Consider the following 21,028-nt stretch of genomic DNA (forward strand, 5'->3'; position numbering starts at 1 on the left):
TTCCAAAGTCCTCTTTTCTGATGAGAGCAACTTTTGCATCTCATTTGGAAACCAACGACCCAGAGTATGGAGGAAGAATAGAGAGGCACAGACTGCAAGATGCTTGAAGTCCAGTGTGAAGTTTCCACAGTCTGTGTTGATTTGGGGAGCCATGTCATCTGCTGGTGTTGGTCCACTGTGCTTCATTAAGTCCAGGGTCAACGCAGCCGTCTACCAGGAGATTTTGGAGCACTTCATGCTTCCTTCCGCAGACAAGCTTTATGGGGATGCTGACTTCATTTTCCAGCAGGACTTGGCACCTGCCCACACTGCCAAAAGCACCAAAACCTGGTTCAATGACCGTGGGATTACTGTGCTTGATTGGCCAGCAAACTCGCCTGACCTGAACCCCATAGAGAATCTATGGGGCATTGCCAAGAGAAAGATGAGAGACATGAGACCGAACAATGCAGAAGAGCTGAAGGCTGCTATTGAAGCATCCTGGTCTTCCACCTCAGCAGTGCCACAGGCTGATAGCTTCCATGCCACGCCGCATTGAGGCAGTAATTGCTGCAAAAGGGGCCCAAACCAAGTACTGAGTACATATGCATGCTTATACTTTTCAGAGGTCCGATATTGTTCTATTTACAATCCTTGTTTTGTTGATTGCATGTAATATTCTAATTTTCTGAGATTGTGGATTTGGGGTTTTCATGAGCTGTAAGCAATAATCATCCCAATTATGACAAATCACGGCTTGAACTATCTTGCTTTGCATGTAATCATTGTAAGCTCCAAGGAGCAGGGCCCTCAAATCCCTCTTGTATTGAACTGTATTGTTACTGTATTGTCTCCCGTTATATTGTAAAGCGCTGATCAAACTGTTGGCGCTATATAAATTCTGTATAATAATAATGCGTATCTCATATATTAGTTTCACCTTTTAAGTTGCATTACTGAAATAAATGAACTTTTGCACGATATTCTAATTTTTCTAGTTTTACCTGTATATAGCCACCTTTTTAAAGTGGTTCTAAAGCCTAAACATTTTTTACCTTAATGCATTCCTTGCATTAAATCGGAGTTCCACCCAAAAGGGGAAGTTCTGCTTTAAATATTGGTCCCCCGCTTCCCATTAAGGATTGGCACGTTTGGGGAACGGGTACCCAAATTTGACAGGTACCCGCTCCCACTTGCACTGCGTTTGCCTAGGTGATCAGCAACGGAGGTTGTCCTCCTACCCTCCCTCCCCGAAGTCTTGTGGGACAAGTGACCGGTCCCAGAAGACGACGGGGCCATTCAGGAACCGCTGCGCTACTCGCACATGCGCAGTGGGCACGGGGCTGTGAAGCCACAAGCTGTCACAGCCGGATGCCCACACTGAAGATGCCAGCGCCTGGAATACAGGACAGCCGGTGAAACGGGCTGCGGCGAGGGCAACGCAGGATCGTGGGACAGGTGAGTGACTGTAAAAAAAGTCAGCAGCTACAAAAACTGTAGTTGCTGACTTTTAAAAAAAAAAACAGAGTGAGTGGAACTCTACTTTAATTTTAAAAAAAAAAGTTTAGGCATCGGTTTTGGCCCCTCCCCCATGGCTTCCCATGGGAAGGTGGGGGGGGTGGGCGCACTGGACAGAGGAGGAGCACCAGTGAGAGACCCTAGAAGAGGAGCTTCAGGCTTCTGTGTGCAATTCCATTGCAAAGAGCAGGTAAAAATAGTTTTTTTTTTTTTTGTTTTGTTTTTTTTTTAATCTTCTTTACAATCACTTTATCATTATCTTGTTCTACAATGACAACCTTAATGTGGACTTTCCCTGCCATAGTTTTAGATGTCCTCAGCAGCAGTTCATAGAAAGGCCTCACCCCCTTACTGTGTAACAGTTCACCGAACCGCAGAAACCACAATGTCTGATGTCCTGCTATTGTGGGATTGCTATTCCAGTCCCCACTTGTTGTCTGTGTGCTTACGACACCTTCTGGGTTGTAAATTTAGCAGAACATATTTTTCTGACATTAAGCATTTGCTAGGGAAGACATTCTTCTTCAGCAACCCCATGCAGCTGGTTGGTAACTTACAGCCAGGGTGTATGTTGTGGGGTCAGGGATTTGTGAAATTCTAGCCCCACCTGCTTCAGCTAAAGCTTCCCAACAAATGGCCATATAAAATACTTCTCCTAGGTTCAGATGTGTGCAACGCTTCAAATTCCTCACTTACTTTAGGTCACCTCTGACTGTTGGAATCTGTTGGAAGTATTTTTTATTTTCAGAAAAGTTGCATCTGGTTCCACTTATGAAATCATTTTCCAATTCAATCAGTATACTGAAATCTGTCTTTATAGCAAGATACTACGCGACGTTGAACGTTAACAGCCTTGCTGTGTTCCTGCTTGTTAAATGATGGCACCATGTGTGTGTGTGTTTTTTTTTTTTTTGTTGGTAGCATTCTTCTGGTAGAATTATTTAAAGCGCTTTTTATGTTAACCGTTTTTAAATCTGTGATTGCCCCTCAACAAAGCTAATGATCACTGTATTCTCTAATCAAACTCTGCGGGATACATTCTAATCTTGTCACACATACTCTTGGGGAGAAGATACTCTTGTATGAATCTCTCTCCAGGCATGAAATTGAAACTCGGTTGCAAGAAATGGCTAGCACTTTGGCCCAGAGGAAAAGTTATCAAAACTGGAGCAGCTGTGCTTGGCAATCAGTTGGTTTCTATCTTTTCAAAGCGTAGCCACTCCCTGCTGGCAGTACGCATATATGCGGTCTCTTGGCTGGTGGGTTTTAACGCTGAGCGGCCACATATGTATCCCTTTTTAAACACTTCGCTGAGAGAATGCTCCCGTAACCTACCAATGCATATGCAATCGGGAGCTTTCCGATCATGTGACTGCCTATCACTGCGGTCATATGATCGAAATGCCGGCCCCTGCCTTTCGTCATTTTAGAATCTGTTGAAGGGCCAGGAGGCAGCAGAGGGAAGGAGGTAAATGAACAAACTGAAGAAAAAAAAGACGATTGCTCCAGATTTTGTCTGCTCCAGTCATGATAAATACCCCCACTCCCCCAATAGTATCCATCAACATTTACAAGCCCAAGGGACCCCTTTTCAAGATTATAACAGAGTGACAGTCTACGATCACCTTGGCATCATTGACCTTTGTGACCACATTTGACCTCAATATATTTTTGAAATACATGGCTTTCTTTTAATTGAGCTAAATAGTGTCTATGTAAGCCAAGCCACCCCAGCATTGGTAGTTTAGGTACAGTGTTGGTTGTAGTGGACCTTTAATACTGTTTCAATGGTACTGGAAATTTTAAAGGACTAACTGGATTAAGTATGAAGATTAGGAGGGTCTGACTTGTGCTAACCTGGAATATTTGTTCCAGGTTATAGACCTAATCCAGCTATAGATGAGTTGAAAACCGAACATTCTGTTGATCAAAAAATGAAAATGGCTCATATGATTGCGCCATCATTTTTGTTTCATAAAAAAAAAAACCCCATGTTTGATCAATTGCAACAGGAAAATTGCGCTTCACAACTGGCACATGAATTGTGTGAAAAGTGAATGATTTTACTACCGACAAGAATTTTCATTCAATTTTATAGTCCTCTATGGGCGGGCTTTACAGTAAAAGGTATTGCAATAAGAGCCACTTGGGCAACTAATTTCCTTTTTTAAAGTAGGCGACCAATGGCAGTTCCCATATCTATGTCGCAACAGGTTTCCGTCAAGGCCAAAACTATCAGCACGAAGCACACGTTGCATGGTCATGCTTGTTACACTGCTTATGTTTACATTGATCTTCCGATTTAGTCCATTGATAGGATGGTGTCTACAAAGACGTCTGGTATGGCTGGAGTGCAGCCTTTCCTCCAGTGACCCTGATGGTACTTAGGGTGGCGTTATGGTTGATGGCTGCCAATGCTTAAATGGGGAAGGAGTTCCTATGAGGATGTGTTAATTTTTTTTTTTTTTTTTTTTTTTTTTTTTTTTATAAAGGGATTTGCTTGTTGGTGCGTCCTCAAAGAAAATACTTTGTTATTGTTTACCAAAGCTTATTTCCTCCTTTTTAATCAAGCAGTTCAAAGTCCCATTCAAACATCTGATGGTGTTTAATATCTTGTAATAAATGCCAAGATATAATTTTAACAATGCTGACTGCTTCAACCCCACACCATTTGGAAGCTGTGATTTATGACCTCCTTTGTAGTAAAAGCATCCCTTTTGATTTAGTGTAATGGAGATTTCAGGTGAAATGTAATTGAAAGCTGTAAAACTGGGTTCTGCTGTTGCATTTTCTTAAGTGGTTCATTAACCTTTTCAAGAAGTGATGTGTAATGTATTGCTCACTACAGCATATGAGCATTAAACCTTTTGCCAGTTTGTCTCTCATATCTATTTGTACTCTGGACAGACTTCTTTTTTTTTTTTCCATGTTTAACCAAGCCTATGACTATAGAGCGGACATCTTCCTGCTGTACATTTTATTGTAGACTAGCTTTCTTTACTACCAGTCTAATGGTGCAGCCTGTTTTCATATTTCAGTCTGCTCAGAGTGTTTTTTGTTGGTAATGACATGATCTGTTTTACATATGTACAGTGTACCACTCAAAAACCAACATTTACCTGCATGTCTATTCTTTGATTTTGCAAGCAACCGCAGTTTCTTAAACTCCCATTCAGATTGTCTCATGTACCTGAAGTGCTTCTTTAAATACTGGGCTTCCTGTAAAAGGTGGGCAACAAAAATGCTGTGCTGCTGAATGTGTAGCAGCATTGTTGGTCCTCTAGTGTGAGTTTTGGCATTACACTGCTGCATCACCACGCTGGCTCCTACACTCTAGGGCACGGGTGTCAAACTGGCGGCCCAGACTAGAAAATCATTTGTTTTTGTTAAATGTTTATATTGACATTCAGCAACCTGATTTTTCATAGCACATGTACGTTGGATAGATATCGCCCTATGCATACTGGATATTTCTTGGTGGCAACCTCCTCACTTTTCCTTGTTTTTGGCAGGTCGCTCCTCCCTGTTCCCAATCGATGATAGCTTGCTGGATGATGGCCATAATGACCAAGTGGGTGTTCTGAATTCTCCAAACTGCTATTCTGGACATCAGAATGGGGAAAGAATTGAACGTTTCTCAAGGAAAGTATTTGTCGGTGGCCTTCCACCCGATATAGATGAGGGTAAGTCAGCTGGATGAATGTGGTGCTCAATATACTAGTACAGTACAGGTCATTCTGATGTTGCCGATCATATTTTAGAGGAGTAAAGCCAATGCTCTTTTGTGGATCACAGGCGTGCAGTTCATTCTGCACTCCTGTGATCCGTTTTCGTCTGACAGCGGGCTGAAGTCACTCATCCGGTCCAGGCTCAGGAAAGATTCCCACTTTAAGCCCGGTTCACACTATGCACACTGTGCGATTTCATATGCGGGTCTGTGCGGTGCGATTTCATGCCCATTCATTTGAATTGGATGAAATCACACCGCATTGCGCTAAAAGTAGTGCATGCACTACTTTAACAGCTTCCCGGCTGCCCTGTAGCAAAAATACTGCTACAGGGCGGCACGTTTGTGCAAAATCACGTGTGTGTGTGTAATATATACTTGATTTTGCATTTCCGGGTAGGGGACGCATGCCCTAACGGCGCCGCCATTTGCGGCCACGGCTGTCAATCACCGGGCCCCGGACGGTAATTACTCGCCGGTGCCCGGTGATTTCCAAGGATCTCCGTTGAGATCTGTTTTGTTTACCAACAGTCCTCCTCCCTGTCAGCTCGGGCAGACTGCTGTGGATGGCTGTGCACAGCTATCCACAGGAGTGTGATTGCAGTGAAGCACACACATCCCACCCCCTAGTATAACACTCCCTGCACACAGTTGACCCTTTGATTTCCCCTCATGTTAACCCCTTCCTGCCCAGTGCCATTAGTACAGTGTCAGTGCTTTATTTTTTTTATTTTGTTTTTTTTAACCACTGTATTACTGTCACTGGGGATGTCGGTGACACCAAACCAGTTTCCCCCCCCACCCAGTGTCAGAATGTCCGCTGCTGTCCCATTATAAGTCGCTGATCACTGCCATTACTAGTAAAAAATTAAAAAAGAAAAAAAAAAATCTCAGTGTATATATACCACCATTTGTAAACGCTATAACTTTCACATAAACCAATTAATTTATACATATTGGGATTTTTTTTTATCAGCAAAGACATGTAGCAGAATACATTTTGGTGTAAATTTATGATGAAATTTATTTATTTATTTTTATTTACTTAACGTGTTAAATGGCAAAAAGTAAAAAAAAAAAAATTTCCTCAAAATTGTGGGGTTTTTTTTTTTTTTTTTTAAATAGCGCAAAAAATTAAAACCGCACAAGCATTAAAATACCACTGAAAGAAAGCTCAATTCGTGGGAAATAAAGGATGTAAATTTAATTTGGGTGCAGCGTTGCATGACCGCGCAATTGTCAGTTAAAGTAACGTAGCGCCGTAACGCAAAAAATTGCCTTGTTAGGAAGGGGGGTAAATCCTCAGGAAGGCAAGTGGTTAAACGTACGGCAAAAGCACCGCGTGGTACTTTGTACTTTACGGATTGGTGCGGGCCAATGCTGTCAAATGCAAGCCGTTTGCAACCTGCGTTCAAGATGTTAACTGGCCCCCACAGCAGATCGCAAGGGCATTGGGAATGGAAGGGAATGCATCGTCTCACGGGAATGTGGCTCTCCCGTACTATATTCCAGTGTGAACAAGCACTTAGTCTGGATCCACCCCAGAGTCTGGAGCAGTACCTGGCTCAGCCTCTCAAAGATCTGCTGAGAGTCTGAGCCAGTTGCTCCCTCCCCCTCCACAGCCCCAGCACTCCAGTGAGTGCGGGGGGAGGGCAGAGGAGACAGCGATGAATGACAGTCGCCGCTCTCCGCTCACAGCGGCGGTGAGAACTCAGCGATTTCACCTCTGAGATCTTGGCTCCTGAGCATCACTGTAGCTTTGCAGGGATTTGGAAGGCCCATTTCAAAGTGGAGATTTTGTAGCAGCTACATAATTGCTCTAATTGGTTTTCTTGTTAGTAGGAAAATATAAATTGCGATTGGCAAACAGTCTGGGCTGCAGAAATTATAAGTGGTTTGTAACTCGGCCACTGAGAGGCTGATTTGTTTTTTCTGCATTTGGGGCTATAGACAGAATTGCCAGTAAATTATGTTATCCAATGCAGATGGCCATGGCACACAATCCATTTATAGCTGCCTAGATGAAAATTGTAGTCAGATACAGCAATGACTCTTTGTCCAACAGAGGTGTTGCTGCTACAGAATGCTAGTAGCACCAAATGCCTTAAGAAAACCAGAAATCCCTGTTTGGGTAGTATGGTGGGAATGCTCCCACCCTCCACATACCTTTTTGTAAACCGCAAGACCCTATCAAGATGCATTACTGTACCAATTGGTGGCAGGCCAATGAAATCATCTGCAATAGAAAGTGTATTTTTATGGTCACGGTGTGATACCAAAATTCATCAGGAGAGGGCATTGCATGTAAACACTTAACCTTATACTGAACAGTATGGTCATACCCTGCTAGATATTTCATATGAGTAAACTGAATCCAGCTGGAACTATATAACCAGCATATAAACCAACCACACACCCCCTTCCCCGTGCTACCAGGTCATGAGGATAAAACCACCAGTTATGAAGTAGACACATTACCCCCATACCATCTAGCTCTGATGTTTTAGGCAACTATACTGGTGTCAGCAGAAAGCTTCCCAAAATAGTTTTCAGAAGCTATGATGTCATGTGTAAAAGTATAACTAAAGGCATAGAGTTGAGAGAGATTAGGACACCTGTCAGTTTTTATTGCTGTCTGTGTCCCTGTTGGGGAGATTCGCCCTCTTTGTCCTATTTACCATTATTATTGAAAACAAGAAGTGTCCCCAGAAAAGTAATAGAGGGGAAATCTTATAATGGGAACACTAGTTCTGGTGACCTGGGGGTCCCCAAGGAATTCTCTTTGCAGGGATTTGTTCTCACTTCCTCTTTGGCAATGGGACAGGAAGTGAAGGGAAGTCTCCACAATGGGATACAGATGGCAAAATAAAATTCTGACCCTCCCTTGCTCTATATCTAAAATGGGGAAAAAAAAACAGGTTTTGCCTATAGTTCTACTTTAAATCAATGTAAATGTAACGCTTGTTTAATAAATGGACAATTTAGAAAGGTATATTCCATTCCAACAAACAATACAGGAGGCCATTGGCACGTCATTACAGTAATGTCTGAAGGCTGCACAGATTTTTAAAGCTTGTAATAAGGATGTAGTGGCTGGTTTGCTGTTTTTGAAAGATCCCTGCATCTTTGTCACCACCTGCAATGTCTACAATGGAAGCCTTGTTAAACTCAATAATAGCTTCGAGTCTGAAATAACACAAGCTTTTTTTCCCATCTGTGTTTGTTCAGACGAGATCACTGCTAGTTTCCGTCGCTTCGGCCCCCTGGTGGTAGACTGGCCACACAAGGCAGAAAGCAAATCTTACTTTCCACCAAAAGGTAAGTTATATGACAATCATTTTGTGTACCTCCAGACGCTGTGGAGACTTTGTTGAATGCTCTAGGTCAGGTTCTGCAAAAATATGGTTTTATCTAAATTTCTAAATCTAATTCTAACCTGGAGCTAACCTAAATCTCCAGCTCATGGTGAACTCCAAAGAGCTGGTAAACCATTCTTTTTCATCTTGCAAAGCGCATCTCCTGTTACATTAGAATTTAGATGCTTAGTTATAGATTTCCAGTATATGCTGTCAGGTTGATGCACATTGTTTTCCTCTTTCAAAGCATGTCCTTTGCACCAATGAAAATTATTTCCCACCAGGTGCGATGGGACTGTGCTGGGCAAAAAGCCTGGTTCCCTATAAGGCCAGTTCACCATTCACCAATCCACCTCTGCAGGCAATATAAAAAACAAATGTCACTAGTACATTTCAATAAAGTTCTAAAAAAAGAAGAGTATACAATGCTGTGTGCAAGGATCGGTGCATGGGCATAGTTTCCGCCAAACGCACTACAGTAGCCATGCGTTCAGTGCAGCTTGCTGCTGTGAACGTGCCCCAAAGGCACATCCAATCATGTACAGCAAGCACAATCCTATCTTATAAATTTCACAACTTGTGACTGGGTGTTTAAAATGAACACAGCTTCACTGAACTCACCCAGACATTAGTGCATAAGTCTTGAGATAGCGACAGCAAAAGCTTTTTGCAGGTTCAAAAGCAATGCAGTTTCTGAGCTTTAACCTCCTGGCGCCAGCTGACCGCAAGTGTGTGGCCTCCCAGCATCTGGGTCTAGACACAGAACGCAAATGTGCAGCCACTCGATTAAAAACCGTGTGCTCCCGGCACACACGTTCGGTACTCACGGAAAGGTCCCGATCTCCTTTTGATCAGGACCTTTCCCGATCATGTGACAGCGAATCAAGGTGGTCACATGACCCTAAAACCCGCCCCGCCTCCCCCCCTTAAAGGGCCAGGAGGTGCCGACGCCAAGGGTTTAATTAAAATGCACAGTTTGAGAATTATTTTCCTTGTAAAATAATAAGTTCTCGGTGACTATGAAATAGGCACTTTAGGAAACGCAGGGGGGAAACAGTGTGGCGAATAGCAACTTTCCTGGTTTATATAATTCTAGCAAAGCTCCATATTTATATGTATATATTCCTAGGTGCAACCCAGCCCCCCAACCCCTCCCAATCTCTGCTTTCATCCTGGAAAGTGATCTGGTGTTTTGCATCCAGGAATGCCCATCGGTGTGTTTTGTGTGACATTATTTGAATAATCCGTGCAAACCTGTAGTCGGCTGGCTTACTGCTTATTTTCAGCTCTCAAGTTAAAAATAACCAATCCATGTGGCCTTTCCAAGCTGCTGCATGCTGGACAGCTGCAGAGTCTGTAGAACTAGGACCAGAGAGGACTTGGCTCAGCCTTATGGACTGAAAACAACAATGAAAAAATATTTTTAGTGGAACAACTGATCCAGATAGACTTTTTTTTTTTTTTTTTTCCCCCGTAATAGTTTAGCTTTGTACAAAGGCGACCTAAATTCAGTTTTAGGGCTCATGTACACTGCAACTGATAAACTCACATTTAGGAGCTGTTCAGCGATTTCTTTTTTTTTTTTTTTTTCCCAGCAGCCCATGAACTCACCCTAATATTTTCCTATGTGTCCATGTACACATCTTCATTTACAGGCATTTGAGTTTACTGCCTTTTTTTTTTTTTTTTTTTTTGAACACAGAAAACTTGTGTTCAGCAGTCGATTTTTATCAGCATTTCAAATGCTAAACGTGACAAATCGCATTTATAAGCGTTTGAAAATGATTAACTCTTCCAGTTCCCGATGCTGTCCAGAGCCTTTTTTCATCATAAAAAATGCATGCAAAGCATTTTCAAGGTACTCAGATGAACAAAACAAGGAACACAGGATGTTCCTACCAAGTTTGTCACATATTGTAATGACCAATTCACACCTCAGACCTCTCCCACCCTTGGAAACAAAAGATATGTTAATACCCATTCACACCTCAAATTCCTCAGGTGGCCTTAATGACTCCACCAGACACCTTTCTCACTCTTGGAAACAAAAGAAATGTTAATGAGCAACTCACACCTAAGCTAACCTCAACACATACTGCTGTCTCTGCTTCTACTTTCTGTATTTCTCTGAAACAGTCTGAAATAGTTAATAATTTACCACTTTTTAATGCATTCTGGGCATTTGGGAGGTTCTAATGTGCTTATCTTTAAAAAAACGCTTCTAAACGCAAACGCACATAAATGCGGTATGCAAACATTGCTAAAGACTTTTCTTGACCTACGTTTTCCAGCAGTCCGTTTCCATCGTTCAGAAGTATCCTGTGTACATGGGGCCTTAGATTGTGTCCACATGCATTATAGGGGCTTCTTTATAAAATCAAAAGTGAAAAATAAAAGTGTTGCCCATTACTCACCAGTCAGTCCTGTGTGTTTTTGTAACCTGCCCTTGAAAACTTACAGCTATTATCAGATTCCTTCTGATGTTCAACTCCTGCACTTTTTCTAGATCCAGATTCTTGAAATTAAAAAACATTGTAATTGACAAGCAAAGCTGGGTTAACTGGAACTAGGAAAAAAATAGTTGAGGTTTGTTAAAAGGTCTGTTGTGTAGCATTGTACCTGAATGAGGGACATAACGTACATTAACCACTTCCCATCTGCTGTACATTTATAAACGTCCTCAGCCAGGAAGGGTGATATCTCAGTTATAGCTGCAGCAATGATCAAGGTATTTTGTTGTGCCATCGATTCTGCACAAAGTAAAAGTAATCAGAGTAGCTAACAAGCCGCTGGATTACTTTTATAGGAGGCAGAAGGGAGTCCCAACCCCCTCCTGCCCCTGCCTGTGCGAACGGAGAGTCCAGTAAAGGATGCGCCAGGCAGCGTCTAGCTCTAGGCACACGGTGACCAGAACAGATGTCTTTCCTCCCACTGTATGACATTGGATCTGTGTCTGATCAGCTGCATTGGAGGCTAGAGGAGAGATTTGGGGTCTAATAGGACATATCACGTCCAGTGCTGTTCCAAGGATGTTGTCACGTCCAATGCTGTTACAAGGGATGTTGTCACGTCCAATGCTGTTACAAGGGATGTTGTCACGTCCAATGCTGTTACAAGGGATGTTGTCACGTCCAATGCTGTTACAAGGGATGTTGTCACGTCCAATGCTGTTACAAGGGATGTTGTTCAGTCTTTCTAATAACCATAAGGTTGATAAAAAAAAAAATGACATTTGAAACACTTTTTTTTTTTTTTTCTTTAATCTCTTGGCGTTGATCGCACGCAAATGTGCAGCCTCCCGGTGTCTGGACCTTGATGCCAAGCGGCTGCACATTTGCGTGCAATTAAGAAAAACATGCTGAGAGAGCGCACGCTCCCAGCACACGTCTGGTACTCTTGGAAAGATCCCGGTCTCCTCTTGCGATCGGGACCTTTCCCGATCATGTGACCGCCGTGACAGTGAATCGCGGCGGTCACATGACTCTAAAAGCCCCGCCTCCCGGCTTCTGAAACCCTTAAAGGGCCGGGAGGCGCCAGCGCCAAGGGGTTAATTAACTTTTTTTATTTTAAACAAATTTTTAAAGAGCTCCTGTTCCTCTGCTCACGTGTAAATGTGAATGAGAACCTATGTCCCGCACACGTGTAAACGGTGATAAAAATATGAAATTCCCACCGTTTTATTCTTTAGGGCCTCTGCAAGAAATACATATTTTTTGGAACTCCAAGTCCTTTTCTAGAAAAAAAAATTTTAAACGTAGGAGAGGAATGCCAAAATTGGCCACGGACTGGAAGTGGTTTTTGTGGGTGTGTAATGCAACACAAAGTTCTTAATGAAGTCTAATCATCTGTGGCACAGTTTGGTGTCCTGCACTTTTCCTAGTGGACCATAAGCTTCTCTGTCCTGCCTGGATCCCATAGTGCAGTACCCAGTTCCTGCACAATATATTAGTAGACTTGGGTATCGCCTTGTGGGAGAAGAGTTGGTGGTGAGTTTTCAGGAAGGCTGTGGGCTGCAGTGCTAAAATAAAAGGTTTAGGCACTTTGCAAGATTAGTTTTAGTTGTTCTCTCAGGTACACCTCTAAATTCACCAGCGAATTCTTTAAATTCGAGAGTCCAATTTGTACTATCACACCCTCGAGTGTATTTTTAAGTTGGAATGTAATGGCTATTAGGGACAGTCTAAGCTTTGTTACTGAGACTGGCATTAATGTTGAAGAACGTGTTGGTGATATATAAATTAGGACAATTTTAAGGCACACAAATGTATATACTCCTGATCGTGTGTTGCCTAATTATTCTCCTGTGTTGTATGGGTGCATTACTACTTTTCTTAAGGTATATAATTTTTTTTTTACTCCTTTGCTGTAGGTTATGCGTTTCTTCTCTTTCAAGAAGAAAGCTCAGTTCAGGCGCTGATTGAAGCCTGCATTGAAGAAGACTCTAAACTCTATCTGTGTGTCTCTAGCCCAACCATCAAAGACAAGCCTGTAAGTATACACTGTGTCTTGTTTACCTGTATAGACTCTTTGGGGTTGATTTACTAAAGGCAAATAGACTCTGTACTTTGCAAGTGCAGTTGCAGTCATTTTCCCCAGAGCTTAGTAAATGTGGTGAACCTTTTCTTTGGAAAGAGTTCCCAAGGTGCAGGGGAAAAATTCTGGTGCTCATGCTTGGATGATGGAAATCAAAAGGGTTTCACCCTATTCACTAAGCTCTGGGGAAAATAAGTGCAACTGCACTTGCAAAGTGCAGATATTTGCCATTAGTGAAGCAAATATCCTTATGTCCTGGAACAGCGTTACAAAGCTGTGTGTTCCTGTGCAAAATGCAGTTTTGTGCGGTGTGATTTCAGCCCATTCATTTTGAATGAGCAGAAATTGCATTGCACTGCACCAAAAAGTAGTGCATGTGCTACTTTTGGAAATGCACTGCATCGGATTGCTTGGTACCTGTACTGCATTTGCAACCTGCATTTGGGGTGTCATTAACTTACAATTGACACCCGCTGCAGATTGCAACTGCAATGCATTCTGAACACAGTGCGGGAAACGTGCATTCCATGCACATTTCCCACACTGTGTTCTGGTGTGAACCAGCCCTTAATATCCTGCAAAGGGTTTCTCCAGACAGAAAATGAGGGAAAATCTGCATCATCAACACACAGAAATAAAAATGCTTTTTATTTTAGAGTATGAGAAGGCCTGAAAGATTTAGATTGCCTGACCATATAAGCAAAAAAAGTGTGACCGTAAATACTCCATCCCCCACAGCAATTTCCTCCTGTACCGCTATCCCCTCCCTCCTAGATTGTAAGCTCCAAGGAGCAGGGCCCTTGAACCCCTCATGTATTCTATTGTTGGTGTACCATCTCATGTATTGTCTCCCATTATATTGTACAGCGCTGAGCAAACTTTTGACGCTATATAAATACTGTATAATAATATAGATGTAAAAAGGATGATACAGGAATAGACTTAAAATACACATTTTAGTATCGCATAACTGAAAATTCAGACTTTGAATATTTAAATCCATCGTAAGTTTGCAGGTGTGTATGGATTATAGGAGACCATTTCAAATTCCAATTTTTTTTTTACCATATCAGTCACAGGTCGATTGGTTGGGAGCATTGTAGAAGGTGACTGTTGAGGTATATTAGTTGTATGGTCTGTATACTTCTATATCATGAAATTGTATTAAAAAATACATTTATAAATTCCTTTCTGAAGGGCAGGACAAACACCAAGGAAGGTTGTTTCCAGTTAATAAGGCTCAAAAAGCAACAACTGTAATGACAATGGGTCCATTCTGAGCAGTTACCCTGGTCATGGGGGGCATCCCCTGACAAAAGTTCAATTATGGGCCCACTGTTGGCGATGAAAACCCGAACCCCAACTAAAAGGCTGCACATGCATTTTAAGTAGACCCTAATATGCATCACCTTGACCATATATGAAACACTCTAACCTTGCCCATTGGCAAAGGAGCACTGGCAAGGTGAATATCAGTGGGCCAGGGTCCCCTTTTGTATAGTTCTGTATGTATTATGCTTCTATATACAATTTGATAACCACAAAATGTGGAGTAACCCTTCAATGGGAAAATGTAGTCTTAAGGATAACTGCACTTTTAAAACACATTGACAACTTTGACAGCTTATAATCTCTCACCTCTGCTTTTCTTCCCCTTTTGCTTTGAGATCTGTCCTCATTCACTAGTGTTCCCATGTTTAAATGACACCTATACCAATATGCATATTCAGAGTGTAATTATTTGTCAATTCTTCTGAAATTGCTAGTTGTCTGGCTGTCAAGCGGATCCAATAAGTTTAGTTGCGTGAGTCAGTCTTGGAACAAGCATGCAGATCAGGAGCTCTTACCGAACCTCACAACTTGATGGATGTTTATTCCATGTCGTAGCTCAAAAAGTGTAATATTTTGAAGTGAGAGCACATTTTGGGCACTTCCCAACATCCCTAACAAAGAATTGAGGAAGCTAAGTAGATAATTGTCTGAACAGCACCTGCATCCAGTCAGATACAGCTGCTGTCTGGGTTTTTTGACAGCGAACAGGGCCAACTGTCGAAATACAACAGCGGGAGGTTTGTCCATCCACTCTGTGTAGCTCAGGTTAAGGAATCTGAATCAAAGGCTGGACCCCAAAAAAATCTGTGTATGGCTAGCTTTATACCTGCCAGCCTCCTCTCCTGTCAAATCTTCCCTGCCAGGTAGCCTCTTCTGTGCATGACCATTCATTCCTATGGAGAGCAGGTATTTTTTTTTTTTATTTATTTCAGGTACTTGTATAGCGCCGTCGATTTACGCAGCGCTTTACATATATATTGTACATTCACATCAGTCCCTAACCCTCAAGGGGTGTGCAATCTAAGGTATATTGTCTCCTCACAGCAACACTACGCTGGGAAATCGGTGAAAAAAGGATCTTAGCCAATAGAGCAGTTGCAGAATTACCTCTGCTTAATGCCGTGCCAATCACTATTGATGTCATGTGCGGTTTGAATGAGAAAATTGGCCGAGTCCAGGTTCATTTAATTTAGGGTGAATAAAGAAGAGCTCAAGGAATTATAACTTGAAAGAACAGCAGGAGGTGAACATAACACCCCGGTCACATTGGGTGCGACTTTGCATGCCATGCGACTTGCAAATCGTATGCCAAGTCGCACCCCATTGTCTGCAATTAGTGGTCAAATCGGTGCGGTTCTGACTTGGCCGGAGCCACACTGATTTCTAAAGTAGTACATGTACTACTTTTGGTGCGATTTGCATAGACTTCTATGTTAGATGTCTTGCAAATCGCAACTGAAATTGGCATCTCACCTGACTTACATTGAAGTGGCACATTTCAAAGTCGGGCTTGATGTGACCGGAGGGTAAGGTGCTAGTAACATTTTTGGCTTTGTGCTGCCTTTTTCAAATGTGTCTTTAAAAAAAAAAAAAACTATGGGTCTGCATTGCAAGAGCATTGTTTAGTGTTCTGTGCACCTACTTCCATCATTAATTGCTGTTATGGAAGTCCATGGGTCAGCCATTTGCTGCAGCTTATTCCATTCCAAAATCAGCAGGGACAGGAAGTAGGGATTGGAGATTGGAAGCGTTACCACTGTTTCGAGCACAATTCTTGGTGTTGCCTATCTTTGAAAGGACAGTAGAGAGCCAGTTATAATTTGCGCATCCTACTCCTCACTGTTCTTTTTAAGCTATATTTCATGGCGCTCCCCATCATGTGGTGATTCCATGCAAGGTATTGTTGAAACCTATGCCTATTGGTAGTTTTTACTTCAGTTTTTATGTTTTCTGATTTAAGGTTCAGATTCGTCCTTGGAACTTGAGCGACAGCGACTTTGTGATGGATGGGTCACAACCGCTTGACCCCCGGAAAACTATATTTGTAGGGGGAGTCCCCAGACCACTGAGAGCTGGTAAGGGTGTACACTGTTTTGTGCATATGTGTGTTATATACATACTTATCCATGATGACTGTTGGCAGTTCAGAAAACTGCCAACATTAGTAAAACTAATAGTAGAAATATGGGCTGAGCAATGTGCCTCCTGGGATGGAGCCTCTGTACCCTCCAATATGCAGATTTTGACTTGTGTAGAATCAGTTGTTGGTCATGTAGTTCAGGAGAGGAAAGTTGGACCAAGCTGGATTCTACACACTACAAAGTCTGCAAATTTACTTTACCCAGTTCCCCCATGCCAAATTGCTTTTACTATATTGAAAAAAAAAAAAATGGTAAAGGGAAAGCAATTGATAAAATTACTGGCCTTACTCCCCAGCTTCCATACTGCAGGAGATGACTTCATGTTCCTTCCAGTGAGATCCCGGGGAAAGTTTTTAGTAGCCCAAACCTTGAAGAGCTGCAGCATTGTCTTATGAAATTCCAGATGTTTGGCATTCCCCAGGATTTTGCCAGAAGGAGCGTGACGCCACCCTTGGCTAAGAGTCGAGCGTAAAGTAGATATATTTAAGTACATTCTTTTCTTAGATTTGGGGGGTTGAGGGATGGGGTTGTTCAAGATAACTTAGTGGGCCTTCTGTTTTTAATGCAGTCTGGTTTAATGTTATGGGGTGATTTTAGTTTTTTATTTTAGTTTTGCACCCATGGGCAAGTCTAAAATTATGTGGGCTTCTAATAAAAATAAATTTTTATGCCAGATGTACATAGTATATAGAAATAAATAATTGTAGCATGCATATAATGTACTGAAAGGGCACTTTTAACATTGCCCTATTTTCATTTTTTTCATAATTGGGTCCTATGCAAATTTTTTGGTTAAATGTGCACTGCCATCTTCACGTCTCTTTAATATTTTTATCTTCTTAGAATGTTCTTTCTCATTTTGCAAATACAGTAGCTGGTAAAAAACTAGTCTCTCATTATTTTTTATTTTTTTAGTGGAGCTTGCCATGATTATGGATCGACTTTATGGGGGCGTTTGCTACGCAGGCATTGATACAGACCCAGAGTTAAAATACCCGAAAGGCGCTGGACGTGTAGCGTTCTCCAATCAGCAGAGCTACATTGCAGCCATCAGTGCTAGATTCGTGCAGCTTCAGCATGGCGATATCGATAAACGAGTGAGTGACTATGGGATGTTGGTGGATAGGCCTAACCATCTGCAAAATCCTTGCTAGCAGCCAAAATACATGCCTGGTGCTGATATCTTCCTACCGCCATTAACAAAAAAATTAGAATAAAAGTCAAGTCTAGCATTTTTTTTCTTTTTAGGATACATTCATACTGTATGACTTGTGTTTATCTACATAAGAAATATGCAGTTGACTGCTAAGGCACAGAGAAAACTATAGTTTTCTGTGTGTCCCATTCACAACACTGGTGTGATGTGTGGTGCTTAAGAAAAAGTGAAATAAAAGTACTGATTAGTAGTATTTAATTTTGTTTTACCTGGCTTTTAATTACACCACTAAAATGTGTACACAGTTCCTTTTAGTAAGTAAAATTAGAAGTAACCACTGCGCCTGCTGGGAGATAAATTGTCAAACTCCTAACTTGTTCCTAATAAATGCTGCACTATCCTCGATCTAGTGTTGGCAGAGTCCATACATATAAGTGAACATTTTAAATTCTGTCCCGTGTTTATGCAAATAGTGACCTTTGTTTATAGAATCCATATTTGACACATCATTATGTTTGAGAATTCAAAGAATGTGAGATTGGAGGCAGCATCGTGTGGGACGTGTATGTAGAACCACCGTTGTATAGAAAAGTACAGTCCACCAAACAAAGCAGAGCTGTCAGAAGTTTTCCCGAACTGCAGAATCTAGTGATTGCTTTTCCCACAAGTTATTTTTTTATTTTTTTGGCCAGACATGCCTGTACATTTGGGTGAAAATCCAGAAAAATAAAGTAACAATGTTCTATACTTAACCTGCTTGGTCCTGCCTGCTGTAAATGTCCTGCCTAAGGCATGGGCTTACAATTGCTTTATATAAATCTAGCTCTGCGTTCCACATGACTAATGCACCAGTAACCATTCTGAGCATCAGAGTAGGTGTGTAGAGGGGAAAGCTGCAGATGTCATAAAGAGCAAAACCAGATGATTTCTAAAGGGAGAAGCTTCCTTTCATTGATGGAAATCACCAGGGCCAAACAGTTCTGATGGCACCCGCACAGCACTTAGTCACTGCAGTCACATATAATGCATGCAAATCAGTTCATTTTATTATGGGGCACAAATCTATCTTAAAGCTCAACTCCACCTTTTTCGTATTTTTAGGGGCAGGGGTGTTTTTTGGACTCTGGAAACCTGGGCACTCGAGTGGGTGTGGCCTTACTGTACTGACAGTGACGGGAGCTTAAATAGGCATACTAAAAGTGGTTGTAAACCTCAGACATGAACTATATCCCACTATAGTGTGTACTTGTCTCAATCCAGAGCACTGTCATTTCTCTCTGTTGCCCTATTCCTCTGAGTAACGTCTGACAAGTTTTCCTAACACCAAGAGAAAAAAGGTGACGGGGAACAGAGCTGCAGGATACAGCCTGCAATTGACATCCACAGCTCTGTTCCTGTATGCTGAGTGAAGGTGTATCCCTTCCCTCCCAATTAGCTTTCACAGAGCTCTGTAACTTCAAAGTCCAGATATTATACAGCCTGTCTGAACTTCCAGAAAACAGGGCAGAGATCTGAACAACTGTAGAGAAGAGAACCATTACAAATAAACAGGTACGACTTCTATACACTGCTCAAAAAATTAACAGAACACATTGAAAACACATCAGATCTCAATGGGGGAAAATCTCATGCTGGATATCTATACTGATATGGAATGGGTAATGTGTTAGGAACGTAAGGATGCCCCATCGTTTGATGGAAATGAATATTATCAACCTACAGAGGACTGAATTCAGACACCCCAAAAATCAAAGTGAAAAATTGATGCAGCAGGCTAGTCCATTTTGCTGAAATTTCATTGCAGCAACTCAAATGGTACTCAGTAGTTTGTATGGCCCCCACCTGCTTGTATGCATGCCTGAAAACGTTGGGGCATGCTCCTAATGAGAGGACAGATGGTGTCCTGAGATATTTCCTCCCAGATCTGGACCAGGACATCACTGAGCTCCTGGACAGTCTGAGGTGCAACCTGGCAGCATCAGATGGACCAAAACATGATATCCCAGAAGTGTTCTATTGGATTTAGGTTAGGTGAGGTTGGGGGCCGTTCAATGGTATCAATTTCTTCATCCTCCAGGAATTGCGTGCACACTCTCGGCACATGAGGCTGGGCATTGTCGTGCACCAGGAGGAACCCAGGACCCACTGCGCCAGCTTAGGGTCTGACAATGAGTCCAAGGATTTCATCCCGATACTTTATGGCAGTCAGGGTGCCATTGTCTAGCCCAGCAATGGGCAAACTGCGGGCCGTATACGGCCCGGCGGACCTTTTAATCTGGCCCGCGGAGCGTGATACTGTCAGGATGGCTGTCAGGATGTGTGTAGGCGGGGCAGCGTGACGAACGTGAGGGGAGCTAGGCTCCTCTCACAGTCCGCCCTGAAGACCGGTGTAGCATGAAAATCTGTCTCCTATGAGGATCTGTCCCCCTCGACGTATCTGCGCATGTGCCGGAGATCGCCGATCGGCTGCTAATGCCTGAAACTGGCACATGCGCAGATACGTCGAGGGGGACAGATCCTCATAGGAGACAGATTTTCATGCTACACCGGAACGGCGCGGGAACACGGCGAGAGGAACACGCGCGGAGCAAAGGTAAGTGAATTGACACAGGGGGGACTTGGGGACTTAATATGGGGGATGAATTACACTATGGGGGATGAATTACTATATGGGGGATTAATTACGATGAATTACTATGGGGGAATATTACTATACTTACTATGGATGACACATACACATCATTCATCTACTCTTGGTCCGGCCCCCGGGTCCAATATATGAACCCATTGCGGCCCTCAAGTCAAAAAGTTTGCCCACCCCTGGTCTAGCCTGTAGAGGTCTGTGCGTCCCTCCATGGATATGCCTCCCCAGACCATCACTGACCCACCACCAAACAGTCATGCTGAACAATGTTACAGGCAGCATAATATTCTTCACGGCTTCTCCAGACAATCTCACGTCTATCACATGTGCTCAGGGTGAATCTGCTCTCATCTGTGAAAAGCACAGGGCACCAGTGGCAGACCTGTCGCTTCTGGTGTTCAGTGGCAAATGCCAATCAAGCTCTATGGTGCCGGGCAGTGAGCACAGGGCCCACTAGAGGTCATCGGGCCCTCAGGCCACCCTCATGAATTCTATTTCTAATTGTTTGGTACGAGACATTAACACTAGTACCCTTCTGGAGGTCATTTTGTAGGGCTCTGGCAGTGTTCCTCCTTGCACAAAGGAGCAGATGCCAGTCCTGATGGGTTAAGGACCTTCTATGGCCCTGTCCAGCGCTCTGAG

At 42.6% G+C, this 21,028-nt stretch overlaps 1 protein-coding gene across 8 annotated transcripts in view; it reads left to right on the forward strand.

The window, feature by feature from the left end:
• The window catches only part of CPEB2 (cytoplasmic polyadenylation element binding protein 2), a 142,958-nt gene that overhangs the window by 116,702 nt on the left and 5,228 nt on the right, over positions 1–21,028 (forward strand). For all 8 annotated transcript variants that reach the window (XM_089677422.1, XM_089677420.1, XM_089677421.1 and 5 more), the window contains 5 exons: positions 5,010–5,180; positions 8,453–8,542; positions 12,950–13,068; positions 16,406–16,520; positions 17,502–17,683. In XM_089677422.1, the coding sequence (XP_089533548.1) occupies positions 5,010–5,180; positions 8,453–8,542; positions 12,950–13,068; positions 16,406–16,520; positions 17,502–17,683 (677 nt within the window). The remainder of the gene's footprint in view (positions 1–5,009; positions 5,181–8,452; positions 8,543–12,949; positions 13,069–16,405; positions 16,521–17,501; positions 17,684–21,028) is intronic.

Source organism: Staurois parvus, unplaced genomic scaffold (assembly GCF_062004578.1).
Source record: "Staurois parvus isolate SC_StPar_1 unplaced genomic scaffold, SC_StPar_1.0 ptg000186l, whole genome shotgun sequence".
Lineage (NCBI taxonomy): Eukaryota > Metazoa > Chordata > Amphibia > Anura > Ranidae > Staurois > Staurois parvus.